At 32.6% G+C, this 13,314-nt stretch overlaps 1 protein-coding gene across 3 annotated transcripts in view; it reads right to left on the reverse strand.

Annotated features, from left to right (window-relative positions):
- Window positions 1–13,314, reverse strand: part of sas (stranded at second transmembrane protein) — a 30,714-nt gene that overhangs the window by 14,763 nt on the left and 2,637 nt on the right. For all 3 annotated transcript variants that reach the window (XM_089706463.1, XM_089706461.1, XM_089706464.1), the window contains exon 2: window positions 5,468–5,587. In XM_089706463.1, coding sequence (XP_089562589.1) covers window positions 5,468–5,576 — 109 coding nt within the window. In that variant the 5' untranslated portion in view covers window positions 5,577–5,587. The remainder of the gene's footprint in view (window positions 1–5,467; window positions 5,588–13,314) is intronic.

The following is a 13,314-nucleotide window of genomic DNA, read 5'->3' on the forward strand; positions in this document are numbered from 1 at the left end:
CATTTCCGTTAACAACTATGATTTAAAATAAAAGCAATACAGCTGACATTTTACATCCGCGATGTTTATTTCCTTAAGTGGATAATTAATATTCCTGGCTATAAATTATATTTACACGCCAAATATACTGTTAAGTGTTAAATATTTATTCATACTATAATTTGCAATTAATTATTATAGGAAAGTGTTATATCTCTATATTACAACTTTAACAGTTCTTGCCAGTTTACCATCATTATAATATTATATTTATAATAATTAATATATTTTAAAAATAATTTGGAAAATCCAAAAGTGCACGCCTCATAATTTTTTTTTAATAAATATTTATTAATTTTTGTTTATTTAATAACAATTAAACCACATCGAATCAGACCCTGAAAAATGAAAGGGTTCTATTCCTGAGCATACTCAAGCGTAAGAGAGAAAAAAAGACTCGATTAGTAAAGCATTTCGGTCGCTATCGTGTTAACAAGGAAAAGGATCCGCACATACAGACACACGGACGTCCAAGACAGAACTTTTTTAAACTGTTTTTTAACTAGTTTAAATAATAATAAAACCGGCCAAGTGCGAGTCGGGCTCGCGCACAAAGGGTTCCGTAGCAGCAAATATAATAAATTACAGTTAAATCAACCTATCTCAAAAACTATAAGAGATACTTTGATCAAACCAAAAATCGTTGAAAGAGTTAATTAGCATGCATCACCTCTATTTTTTTTAGAATTTTATACCCCGTAGTTATAAAAATAGAGGGGGGGGGACATACTTTTTACGACTTTGAGAGCTGATATCTCAAAAACCGTTCACTTTAAGAAAAATGTTTTTTAGAAAACTTTATATCATTTTAAAAGACCTTTCCATTGATACCCCACACGGGTATGTACATCGAAAAAAAAAATTTCATCCCTCAGTTACATGTATGGGGGGCCCCACCCCCAATTCTTTTTTTTACTATTTAGTGTCATATTTTTGTAGCGGTTCATACAACACATATTCCCATCAAATTTCATCACTGTAGTACTTATAGTTTCCGAGTAAATCGGCTGTGACAGACGGACAGACGGACAGACGGACAGACGGACATGACGAAACTATAAGGGTTCCGTTTTTGCCATTTTGGCTACGGAACCCTAAAAATGACATCAAAAATATCATGAACGTTAAAAATAGTGTTTTTTCTTAATATGTGTGTGTATGTATTATCTTACAAGTGCAATGTATGATACATAAAGACATTTTAAGTTTGAAAAATCAGATGTTTTGCGCGAAGTGACAGTAGTACCCACCTCAACGCTTCGCTTATGAGGCGTGCAATAAGTGATCCTTGATACAAAGATTGAATTAAATCCGTGAGTTTAAAGTGGGTCAAAATGTAAACAGTGTCAGTGTAAACCTTATATTAAGCTGTATACAGACATAAAGGCGAAACTAAAACACATTACTGAATTTTCTTTTCTGTCATAATTGCCCTTAAATATTAGGACGTTTATCTCACTTTCCTCGTATAATTACGAAGAACTTTAACCTACATAGCCTTGAATAGCAGCTATATCATTAAGAATCAGAAGGATTGGAGCCTCACGCTTCTCGTGGGCTGTATGGGACATCACCACGGTCGGTAACTTTCGCTTTATCGACGGTAAGGGGGGCAAGGTCGATGCATGAGTGACATTAATTAATGGCTGTGAGTTAGTGAATGCATAGATATCAGTATTAATCTAAAAGCTATATGTTAGTGTAGGTATGGTTGTTGATAATCTTATGATACTAGATAATATGTGGTGGTACTTTAAATGTAAAATGGAGCACTACCTCTCCGAGGTGTGCAATAGTTTGGCTCTTTCTAGACTCTGTCCATTTATTAAATTAACATTTTAATTTTGCAGTCCCGTGCTTTAAATAATGGCAGTCCTAAAATTATTAACATTGACAGATAATAAAACGATAGTGTTCATTAATAATCATTATTAGTTAAAAATAAACGTCAATCAGTAAATATTGAACAGGTACCTATACCTATAACTGATATCATACATAATAATTAGTCTGAGCAGCTACGCTTGCACACAACGGAAAATCCATCAATGGAACAGTAATGCATCTATCTACTACAAACTAAAGAATAAACTATAATAGATCCAAAACCTAAATGCAAGATTTAGCTTTAGTTCACCGATAGATCCGCTTTTTACTGAACTACTGCTTGGTGACTTTCAATCCTTGCCATTTTGTGGATTTTATACAACTTATCAACGTTTCTTTTATACAGATTGTAATTTTTATTAAGTAGTTAAGTATTATTATGGGGCATAAAAAATCTGTAACTACACTCCCAAAGAGTACGTATTGGCAGATTTTAGAGTTAGGTTACAGGTACAGTTCCACATAATCCGTCAATATAAAAATCGTCTAGAATATAACTTCCCTTTTCTTCCTATAAATCTATTCTTCTTCCGTACATCCCAAATACACCTCTCACAAAGATGTCTCCGGAATTTCCTAATGAAGTAACAAATTGACATAGCTCAATGGTCCGGAGAGATTTCACGGATCCGGCCGCAACACCGTTACGGATAACCGATTACCTCACTGACCTGTTGCCACGTTTCTTTACTTCAAAAGAAATACAATTTCTATTCATTGCAATGATGATGGACACATGAGTCAATTTAAATTTCACAATGTATTTTATAGGGATAAAACATGACACAATTTAAATTAATTTGGTGATTTTATTATTTTCATGGAATTACAATTATATTTATAAATCAGCTTTCTTTCATAAAAGACACAACAGTGATATATAAATACGAATACGAACGAAAAAGTATTTTAAAAGTGGTTATTATAAGTGCGCCTAAATTATCATACATAATTTAATGTATTCTATTCAAACATTTGTTTTCTCTAAACACTAACATAACCACGTAGCAACTATAAGTAATAGGTTCAATAATCCTTCGCCTACAGCAAAAAACGACTCAAACAAATACAACCAAAACGAATCGGTTATGGAATGTGTTGATTCCCAAAATGGTAGCGGTGAAGTCACGATTCTACTAGCCTGCGGTTCTGCCACATTTAACATTTTTTGGGTTCCGTACCCAGCGGGTAAAACGGGACCCTATTACCTATTACTGAGACTTTGTCGTTTGTCTGTCTGTCTCCAGGCTGTATCTCATAAACCATGATAGCTAGAAAGCTGAAATTTTCACAAATGATGTGTTTCCGTTGCCGCTATAACAACAAATACTAAAAATTAAAAAAGTAAAATATTAAAGGGGGTCCCCATAGTATGGAATCCTTCGTGCGCGAGTCCGACTCGCACTTGGCCGGTTTTATTTAATGTTCAAGCTTCAACAATTATATGGGTAGGAACAAGATTTGAGAGGAAATTACCTCATTTATATTTAACAGAAATATCTCTTATGCTCTACAAAATGTAATTTTACTTGGAATTTTTCACTGATAACTGATAGCCGAGGTTGTCGAACTTTTTGTTTCAATATTTACTGTAAATAAACTTCAATTTCCAATCTAGAACAGCTCGTTAAGGTACCCATGTATTTAGATTGAAGACATAGATCTATAGATATTACTTTAAGATACTAAGTATATTTGTTAAATTTCCTTGTAGTTTTTGCACGATTTTAAATCGAAGTTCTTATAAACGACGCGGCGTGGTTCACATCACTTTTTATTCGGTGTTGTATTTTTCCTATTAAATTTTTGTTTACGGAAAGCTCTATCTCCACTTAATAGAAACACAATACAACAAAAAATGAACAAAAACGTACGAACTTCTATCGGTATCACAAAGGTTTCAACTTTTTTGATTGCAAAAACCTTGTAATATGGCAATTATCGGCTTACGGAGAATCTTCAGTCGATTTGCCATGGACGTGCCCACGGTAAGGTCCATGAATCATTCGATTATAAATACTTTAAACTTCCAATACATAAACATCGGGTTGGAAACCTGTTACGTTAACATAATACCTGTTGAGATGAGCTAATGGAGTTTTTGCAATGATCATATCGAGATTGTTATAACGGTTCGGAAATCGACATGTGAAAGTCATGATAAAAACTCGCTCTGACTTATCCTGATAATGCACAAATCTCCTTGCATTATAGATCTTTGAATTGTTTTGTATTTTTATTATTCGTACCTACTTTTTTGTCGTTTTTTGTCATAACACGACTCAAAAGTTCTTATTATGATACGGGACGTACCTAAATTACTCAAATCTTAAAAAAAATATAATAGGAAATTCAGGTTAAAAATTTAAAATTATTATTTTTTATTCCTACTTAGTATAAACTGGTATAATTAAATTATATCCAGTGTCGCAAAGTCATTCATTATTTTCTACCTTAAATACCTACATTAGGTACATGGTCATTTAATATTAACGTGTAGTAACGACCGAACTTAAAAGCCACATTTCTATTTATTATTATTAATATTATATGGCGTGCAAGCATTTATTTACTGTCATATAATTATCCCAAAGGCCAGAATCACCTTGACATCCTATAGATATCTTACGTTTTTTCCAACATAATATTTCTAAGCTGATAAAGTCAATATATTACAAAGATTTATCCCACGCAAGTGTTATTTGTGATTCATAATGCATTTGATTAGCATTCATATAAGGATGAGATGAACAGGAAGGTCTTTTAATATATATGCGATTAGTAATTATTAATAGATTATTTTGTAATATAGAATCTTTTAGTTATTATACACTGAATATTTTACGGTGCAATCATCACTACATAGTTAAGAACAAAGCCGTTTTATCTGCCCCTATGTCCCTATGTATGCTTTAAAAGTACACAACGGATTTTGATGTGTTTTTTTTAAAGATAGAGTGGTTCAAGAGGAAGGTTTTAGGTCTAAGGACAAAGCGGGCGAACCCGCGGGCGGAAAGATAATTTACAATTGAATAATATCTTTAGCGTAGCCTACATCTCGCGATAAAGGAATATAGAACACATTACTTTTTTAAGCTCGGTCTTATTATCTTGTTGATTAGAAATACTAAATCAATTCAGCAGATGCATGAAATACCATTTCACATGAGTACATTTCGAATCTACCTCCGTAATAGTGACTGTATAAAAATCTTAACGCCTGAAAGACCTCCGAACTTTCATTCGAAACATTTCGTAGGTACAAAATGTATGTTATTTCACTTAATATCCTACTTCCGACTAATATTTTAAATGCGAAAGTTTGTGAGGATGGATGTATGTGTAAGTATGTTGTTGTTTCACGCAAATACTAATAAACCGATAACAATGAAATTTAGCACACATATATAGAGGGTAACTTGGATTAACACATAGGATAGGTTTTATCCCGGAAATCCCACGGGAACGGGAGCTATGCGGGTTTTTCTTTGAAAACGCGGGCGAAGCCGCGGGCGGAAAGATAGTCTAGTATAATACTTACTAAGTTCAGTATCGCAGTCTGTATACTCGTGGTTGCAGTCGACGGTGTAGGCCGCGGCGCAGGCGACCACAGCGCACCATAGCGCCAGCGTGCGCACGCGAAGAGCCATCACCTCGCCATCTGGATAATATTTATATATACCTATATTACATTTTTTTTTCATATTCTATTTACTAAACTACATTATAAAAGCATTGATCAATTTGACGTATTTTGGAGAGTTCCGAAATAGTGCAGTGTTTAGTATCACATTAATTTCTTAGATAGAGTTTTTTTACAGATAAGAAGTCGGAAACGGTATTGTATCATCGATAGTTGCGTGTTATTACGGATGTAACATATTATGGTAATATAAAACAATATCAGTCCGTCCGTCGCAGAATTACGAACGGTAGATATAGTTAGAAAAATTTAATATGGGTATCATTATAATATCTTATATAAATTTTTGTGATAGAAAATATAGTTCCCATTTAATATTTCGTGGCTAGAGAAGACCAGGAAAAACATTCTGCTAAGAGGTGCGTTAGAGACTAAAATGTTCTATAGAATTGTTTATGTCTTAGGAGTAAAAAATTATGTATTTTTGCAGACAGTGCTTTGCTATTAAAACTCAGTCCATGTACAGGAATTTAAATAACAGTAACTCAGACTCAAATGTACATCACTCGTCACTTTAAACGCAACTACAGTTATTGCGTCCGGTTAAGATTCCCATTTAAAATTAACCGACAAACAACATTGTAAACTTTGTTTTTCACTGTTCTCTGACAATATCTTGGAGATCACGAAGTGATAAATCTGCCCAGTGTGCGCCTTGTACTTTGAAGAATAAAATATAAAAAAATAACTATTTGGTACAAAAAACCACTACAAAATTTATATTATTTTTTCGGAACTAACTACGCAGTTTTTATACAACCTATCTATGTGTTATGTTATACCTATTAATTTTAAGTTTTTCCTTAAAATAGCTAGTAACTTGATATTAAGGAAAGAGTTAAAATTATTGGGCAAGTTTTATTTCTTAGGCAAGTGTTTGAACAATCGTAATCCCAAATGACATGTAAAAAGAACAAAAAATGATAATACTCTTGCAATCATGTAAGGAATAATTGTTTCCCATTTGTCTTTATATAATGCAAACGGTACTATAGAGTATAGAATAATAGCACAGACAATAAATCTGATATGACATAACAATCATAGTATAATGTAACAATGTTACGTAGGGTAACACCTACTATTGTTAGCGTATCAATATTGTAAGATGTCACTTTCGTAGGAGGTCGTTTGTTGTGACAAAAAATTGTAACGAAATTGAATTTAAATTGATATACATACATGCTTACATGCGACATGCGTGTGTAAATTCAGGGTACTTCTTCTGAAGTATAAAGTATTGGTATATATAATATAACTGCAACGTAATCTTTTTTAAATGAGCATTGAAGCAGGTCATCTCGATAAACACAAGGAACAAGAAAATATCTTAATTTTATTTAAAAGAGACAATTTCTAGTGCTTAGAAAGTCCCCTAAAAACGTGTGAATACACGGTTTACTTGCCGAAACCCAATTTACTTTGAATGGTAATTGGTAGACGCATTGTTTAGTTTGGTAATAAAACAGAAAACACAAGACTGTTTATGTCACAGGTTTATGTCTTTATTTCATTCTTTTACCTACTTTCCAAACGTAGATCATACAGACTATAGTACTTAGGTACCCTTTATTTAAAATTCGCAAGTAAACGCATTCAACATTAAATAAAACATAAGCAACGTATCGCAAAACATAAGTAGTTAGGAATAACGTGTTTTTCTTTAGTCAATAGGTAACAATGAAAACATATTCTCATAATACATTAATAAGTATATTTAATTAAATAGATAAATAGGGGCATATTGACACTGTAATATGGACTTAAATATTTAAAAAGCTGTGCAAACAATTAAGCAATTCTTACTTTTACAGCAATAAATATTATATTCTTTACAATTTACTGTCCAATTTACCTTTTTAATTGCTTCCCATGTCTCTAACAAGCACACATAATGACATTATCTTTTCGTTTTACAAGTTCATTATAAGTTTATGGCGGAACGAATATACTAGCAGTTCTTTGAATTAAGCTCTCAATATAGAAATTGTTACACAAAAAGCGAAGTAAGCGAATATTTTCTCAGTTCTCACAGTTGTGAAGTGGCTCGTTGAACTCGGCACACGTGACATGAAATCGAGCTACCGATGTACATATTACCTCTCAAGCTTACACGCTATTGTTTAAAATTGACGCATCAAAAAAATTGTCCTAATTGATCAACTAATGGAAATCATATGTATTTGTTGTAATTATGATGTGCGCATGTGAACTTTGGGACCACGTTTAAAATGTATAAAAGAGCTTTTAATTATTTAATTTATTACTCTAAATAAATTTGTATGCAGCTGTTAAACCTGATATAATCAAGATATTTTTTTTAATTAACTTAGAGAGGTTTGTAATGCAACATGATTTATAAAAATCAAACCTTAAACTAAACTTAAACTTAAACTTATTTCATTAACATGATTTATTCGCTTTTGCGACTTATTTTTAATTTATTAGTTTCTTTAGCTTAAAACAGAATTAATGATCTTCTTACACACGAGATTAGTTCAAGCACTTGCTAAACAAACTGATAATGTAATTGCAAGCTATTTTGTTCGGTTTCAACAGAAGTGTATTCACACGGTTACAAAGGCTCTCGAGGTTTTTTTTCATCTAATCGGTCGGTTTCGTAACTTATTGTTTGGTAAGAAATAAGCATTGTTAGTTTGTCTACATGCATATTTGATTACTCAATAAAATTAACTGGATACCTACTTACAAAGTACTGTTTAATGATAAAATCATGATCGATGATTGTTTTGTTTTTATAACCTTAAAATTACGAAGGTCACAAATGTAACTGTTTGTTATCTATACTAATATTATAAAGCTGAAGAGTTTGTTTGTTTGTTTGAACGCGCTAATCTCAGGAACGAGGTCCGTTTTGAAAAATTCTTTCGGTGTTAGATAGCCCATTTATCGAGGAAGGCTATAATATATCATCACGCTAAGATCAACAGGAGCGGAGCACCGCGGTTAAAACCGCGGGGAACAGCTAGTAAAGTATAAACTTATAACTAAAATTATCATTGAGTTTAATCGTTCGTTAAAAATCAAAACATGGGCTCACATTTTAAGACAATTACTCAGGTAGATTGAGATTAAAAGGTGATGATAGATAAAAGTTTGTTGGAGTTTTTTAGTTATAAAAAACTGTATCCGCGTTATCGTGGGGTCTCGAAAAGTTACCTGAATTTTACGACAGCAATCAAGAGCTACAAGGATAAACTTTTCTCCAGCTTTATATTATCGAGAAGACAGAGTTCAATGAGTTTGTTTTATAAAACTGCATGATTTTTGCACGATGCTTACGACAAATGTATGACTTTTACATTTATTTTGATAATATACCTACTTGTAGAAACTTTAGGACTAGGCATATTCTCGATTTTAAACTTTAATACAGGATTATATATATAAGACTTCTACTTAATGATATTTTATATTAAAAATAGTTTATAGCGATAAAATTTGATCATATGTTTGCCGTGATGAAACTCAAAAACTACTTAAAACCGATTTTAAATTTATTTTATCATTTGTAAGTTAGCTCTCCCTCGAGCGCCATTATTTTTACTTCAGCACGGGCGAAGCTGGTACAAACGGCTAGTTTGTTAAACACAGCGTTTATAAACGCAAATTCACACAGCAAGATGACCAATAAAACGTGTTCATAATTAATATCTCGTTGGCAGTTGCAATAGATGTGCAATAAGGTCACTTTCTCCACATCTGACCACACTTTCAATGGCCGCGTGAACTGGCATAGACAGAGATTGTTTCTTTGATATTCTAAGTATGTGGTTTGTTTTCCGTTACAAAATATAAACTGTATGGTAAATGAACAATTAATTAACTAATAAAATAACAGTGTAGAGTCAAATGTTCTGTTTGGAAATTTATAAATAACTAGATAATTTCGTTCAAACTTTCGTTGTATTTATTAATTATATAAGGTTAGTGTTTTGAACTATCCCGTCTCTGCAATCCTTCCGATTCAAGAGCATTTAAATTTAGTCTAAATATTTATTTACAGAGTATCTTTCCTTTATGTACCATAACCCACTGCTAAGATAATAATCAAAGTAAGAAAGGTTGCAAACGTTTTGAATATCACCCGAAACATAGGTATCGATTACCTTTATTGTTATATCCACATATTTATCGTTGCTAACTAAAATATAAATGTATGAATAATCTCACTAAAAATAGAAACGTAACGTTATACAGGGTGTACCAAAAAGTAGTGATGAACGGAAGCTGAGAGGTAGAGGACCTAGAGGGCTATCCGAATCACCCCCATGTATGTTATGCGATTTTTCGTATTTTCGGAGTTATGACGTTTTTTTCAATTTTTCACCTATCGCCGAGTACGATGATATTTTCACTCATGCTGACGTCAATGATTGCGCAAGATGCTTGATTTTTTTTGTGTGCTAAGCTGAAAGATAGGCCAATTCAGTATGGTAACATTTACTATCGTTAGATCTTTGAATGGAATAAAAAAAAGAATTAAATGGCAAGAAAGATAAAATTACCCAGTATGTTCACCACTTCAAGGGCCCGTAAAAAAATAAAATCACATAAAAAAAGTTTTCCGTTTGACTTTTAAAAACTTGCTCTATCTATCAGATAGCTACCCTGAAAATTTCATTTTATTATTCAGAAGGCTTCAATCGAAAAATTTAAATCTAAATGTGGTAAGTGCAAAAATTGAATTAACATGATGATCATCAAAACCAATAAATAGGTGTTTAATTTCCAGAAATTTTTAAAATAACCCCGCTGTTGCTCAATGCAAGTGCGACATCACCGTAAAAAGTTGTCTTTTTTAATGTCTGAATGCCCTTTTATCATTTTTAATGGTTTCTTCTGCTACTATGAATTTCCGGGTTATTTCGTCCAAATTGTGGCATTCTCTCAAGTAGCCGAGGTCTTTTTAGTATTCCCATTGAAACAAATCAATGGGGTTTAGGTCGAGGGACCGTAGAGGCCAGGCTTTAAGGCAGGCGTTACCGGCGCATGCGCAGGCTGCAACGACCAATCCATCTTTCAGGGTATCTTTGCCCTTTAGCCTGGCCTGCACGGTCTCCGGACACAAACCCTATTGATTTTTTTCCGTGGGTATACTACAAAGACGAGAGACTGCCACAATTTGGACGAAATAACCCGGAAATTCATAGTAGCAGAAGAAACCATTAAAAATGATAAAAGGGCATTCAGACATTTAAAAGACAACTTTTTACGGTGATGTCGCACTTGCATTGAGCAACAGCGGGGTTATTTTAAAAATTTCTGGTAAATAAACACCTATTTATTGGTTTTAATGATCATAATGTTAATTCAATTTTTGCACTTACCACATTTAGATTTAAATTTTTCGATTGAAGCCTTCTGAATAATAAAATGAAATTTTCAGGGTAGCTATCTGATAGATAGAGCAAGTTTTTAAAAGTCAAATGGAAAACTTTTTTTATGTGATTTTATTTTTTTACGGGCCCTTGAAGTGGTGAACATACTGGGTAATTTTATCTTTCTTGCCATTTAATTCTTTTTTTTATTCCATTCAAAGATCTAACGATAGTAAATGTTACCATACTGAATTGGCCTATCTTTCAGCTTAGCACACAAAAAAAAATCAAGCATCTTGCGCAATCATTGACGTCAGCATGAGTGAAAATATCATCGTACTCGGCGATAGGTGAAAAATTGAAAAAAACGTCATAACTCCGAAAATACGAAAAATCGCATAACATACATGGGGGTGATTCGGATAGCCCTCTAGGTCCTCTACCTCTCAGCTTCCGTTCATCACTACTTTTTGGTACACCCTGTATATAATTTATATCAGTCTATATTATACGTGCGTGTTAAATAATATCGTTACCGCGGTGTGCAGCAACAAACACACAAGTGTTATGTAAACCAAACGCTTTTGTGAGCAGAATACATGATAAGGTATTGTTTTCCAACCAAGTTTCGACGGTTGGGAATTTTAACTGGTTTCTTGACTTCGATATTGTTTTTGAATACAACGGTTGATCCGTATGGGAGTATATTATATACGATGTTACATTGTGATGTCGGACATTTACTAACTGTACACTAAAGAGATATTTCCTAGATAATTTTCACAATGGACATAAATATGATGAAACATATTCGTCAAATTACTATTGATGATTAAAGCATATTTTTAAGGACTACAGAAGGTGGCACCGAGTAGAACGATATTTTTATAAAAGATTTAAAGACAATATTAAATAATTAAAAATAATAAAAATAAGTAAACAATCTACACGTGGGCACATATTTAAATAGTAACAGCAATTTAAAAATATTGTGAAGGCACCCTTATCGTAAAAGAGATAACAAACAACCCATTTTGAATAGACAATGTACATAACGCGAAGAATGTGAATTTAAATAAAACATGGCTACAAAAGAAAAGAGAAAATGTAATTTTCCTCATAACTATTTCCTTCTAAGCAACAACTTGTTTTCCGATCGTTCTTGTAGGCAATTTCTCCCACGCTATTTACTAAATATTTCTAGTATGTTGGAGAATTAGATATTACATATATGGTTAAGCCAATTTTGGTGAAGCCGTATATGTCAGCCAAATATTTGGTAATAAGACAGCGTTTTATGGAAGCCCAAACATTCGTGTAATACCTACTGATAATAGGGGCTCAACATATGTCGTCTGTCTTTTGGGGTTTCATACTAGGAAATACAAAGCTAATAAGCATTATTATAATTATTGTAATCATGTCTTATTTATTTAGTAAAAGAAAGAGTAAGAATAGATATTGAAACATAATTTCCATGGACCACGATCGAAACTAGATTCTTCTTTTGGGTTGTTCTGCAAACTCTAATAAAACTTTTTTAGAGAGTCTTCAGAACTTTTTATTTGTGTTTAACAGTCGATCAATTAGTTAATATAACCACAATACGTAATATTACTTTACGTTAGTGACTCAGAAAACGAAAACAATATTAAATTCTGACGTAGGTAAAATTGATCTTTCCGTGTCTAATATTATATCCTCATTAATTGATAACTTAATAAACTTAATAATATCAATGTTATTGCAAATACGTAAATTAATAACGTCATAAATATAATCTTTCATTACCATGAACAAGCAATATTTAATAATTAGTGTGGAAAGCTGGAAAAGCAGGAAAGTAGCAATGTAGCGCTTGCCGCAATCTAGGTAGAGTTGTAGAGTCTAGAAATCTTATAAAACACTAGCTGCTCCGCGCAGTTTCACCCCCGTGGCTCCACTCCTGTTGGTCGTAGCGTGATGATATATAACCTATAGCCTTCCTCGATAAATGAGCTATCTAACACCGAAATAATTTTTCAAATCGGAACAGTAGTTCCCGACATTAGCGCGCTCAAACAAACAAACAAATAAACTCTTCAGCTTTATAATATTAGTATAGATTTGTCGCCTATTCTTGGAACTGTATCAGAAAATAACACACGAATAGACTTTCATTAATACTGTTATCTCAAAAATTATAAAAACTAGGCCCTTTTCGGGAAGAACCGAGATAAAAACAAAAATATAATTCCTGATGGCCTCATTCAAATTTATGTACTTATTTGATAAAAAAATGAAATCTAATTTAATTTATCCATTGCAAAAAAAGAAACAAATAACATGCGGTTTTTACTTTAA

Source organism: Colias philodice, chromosome 18 (assembly GCF_061535455.1).
Source record: "Colias philodice isolate Cphi_HAF_F1 chromosome 18, ilColPhil1 Martin Lab GWU primary, whole genome shotgun sequence".
NCBI classification, from domain to species: Eukaryota; Metazoa; Arthropoda; class Insecta; order Lepidoptera; family Pieridae; genus Colias; species Colias philodice.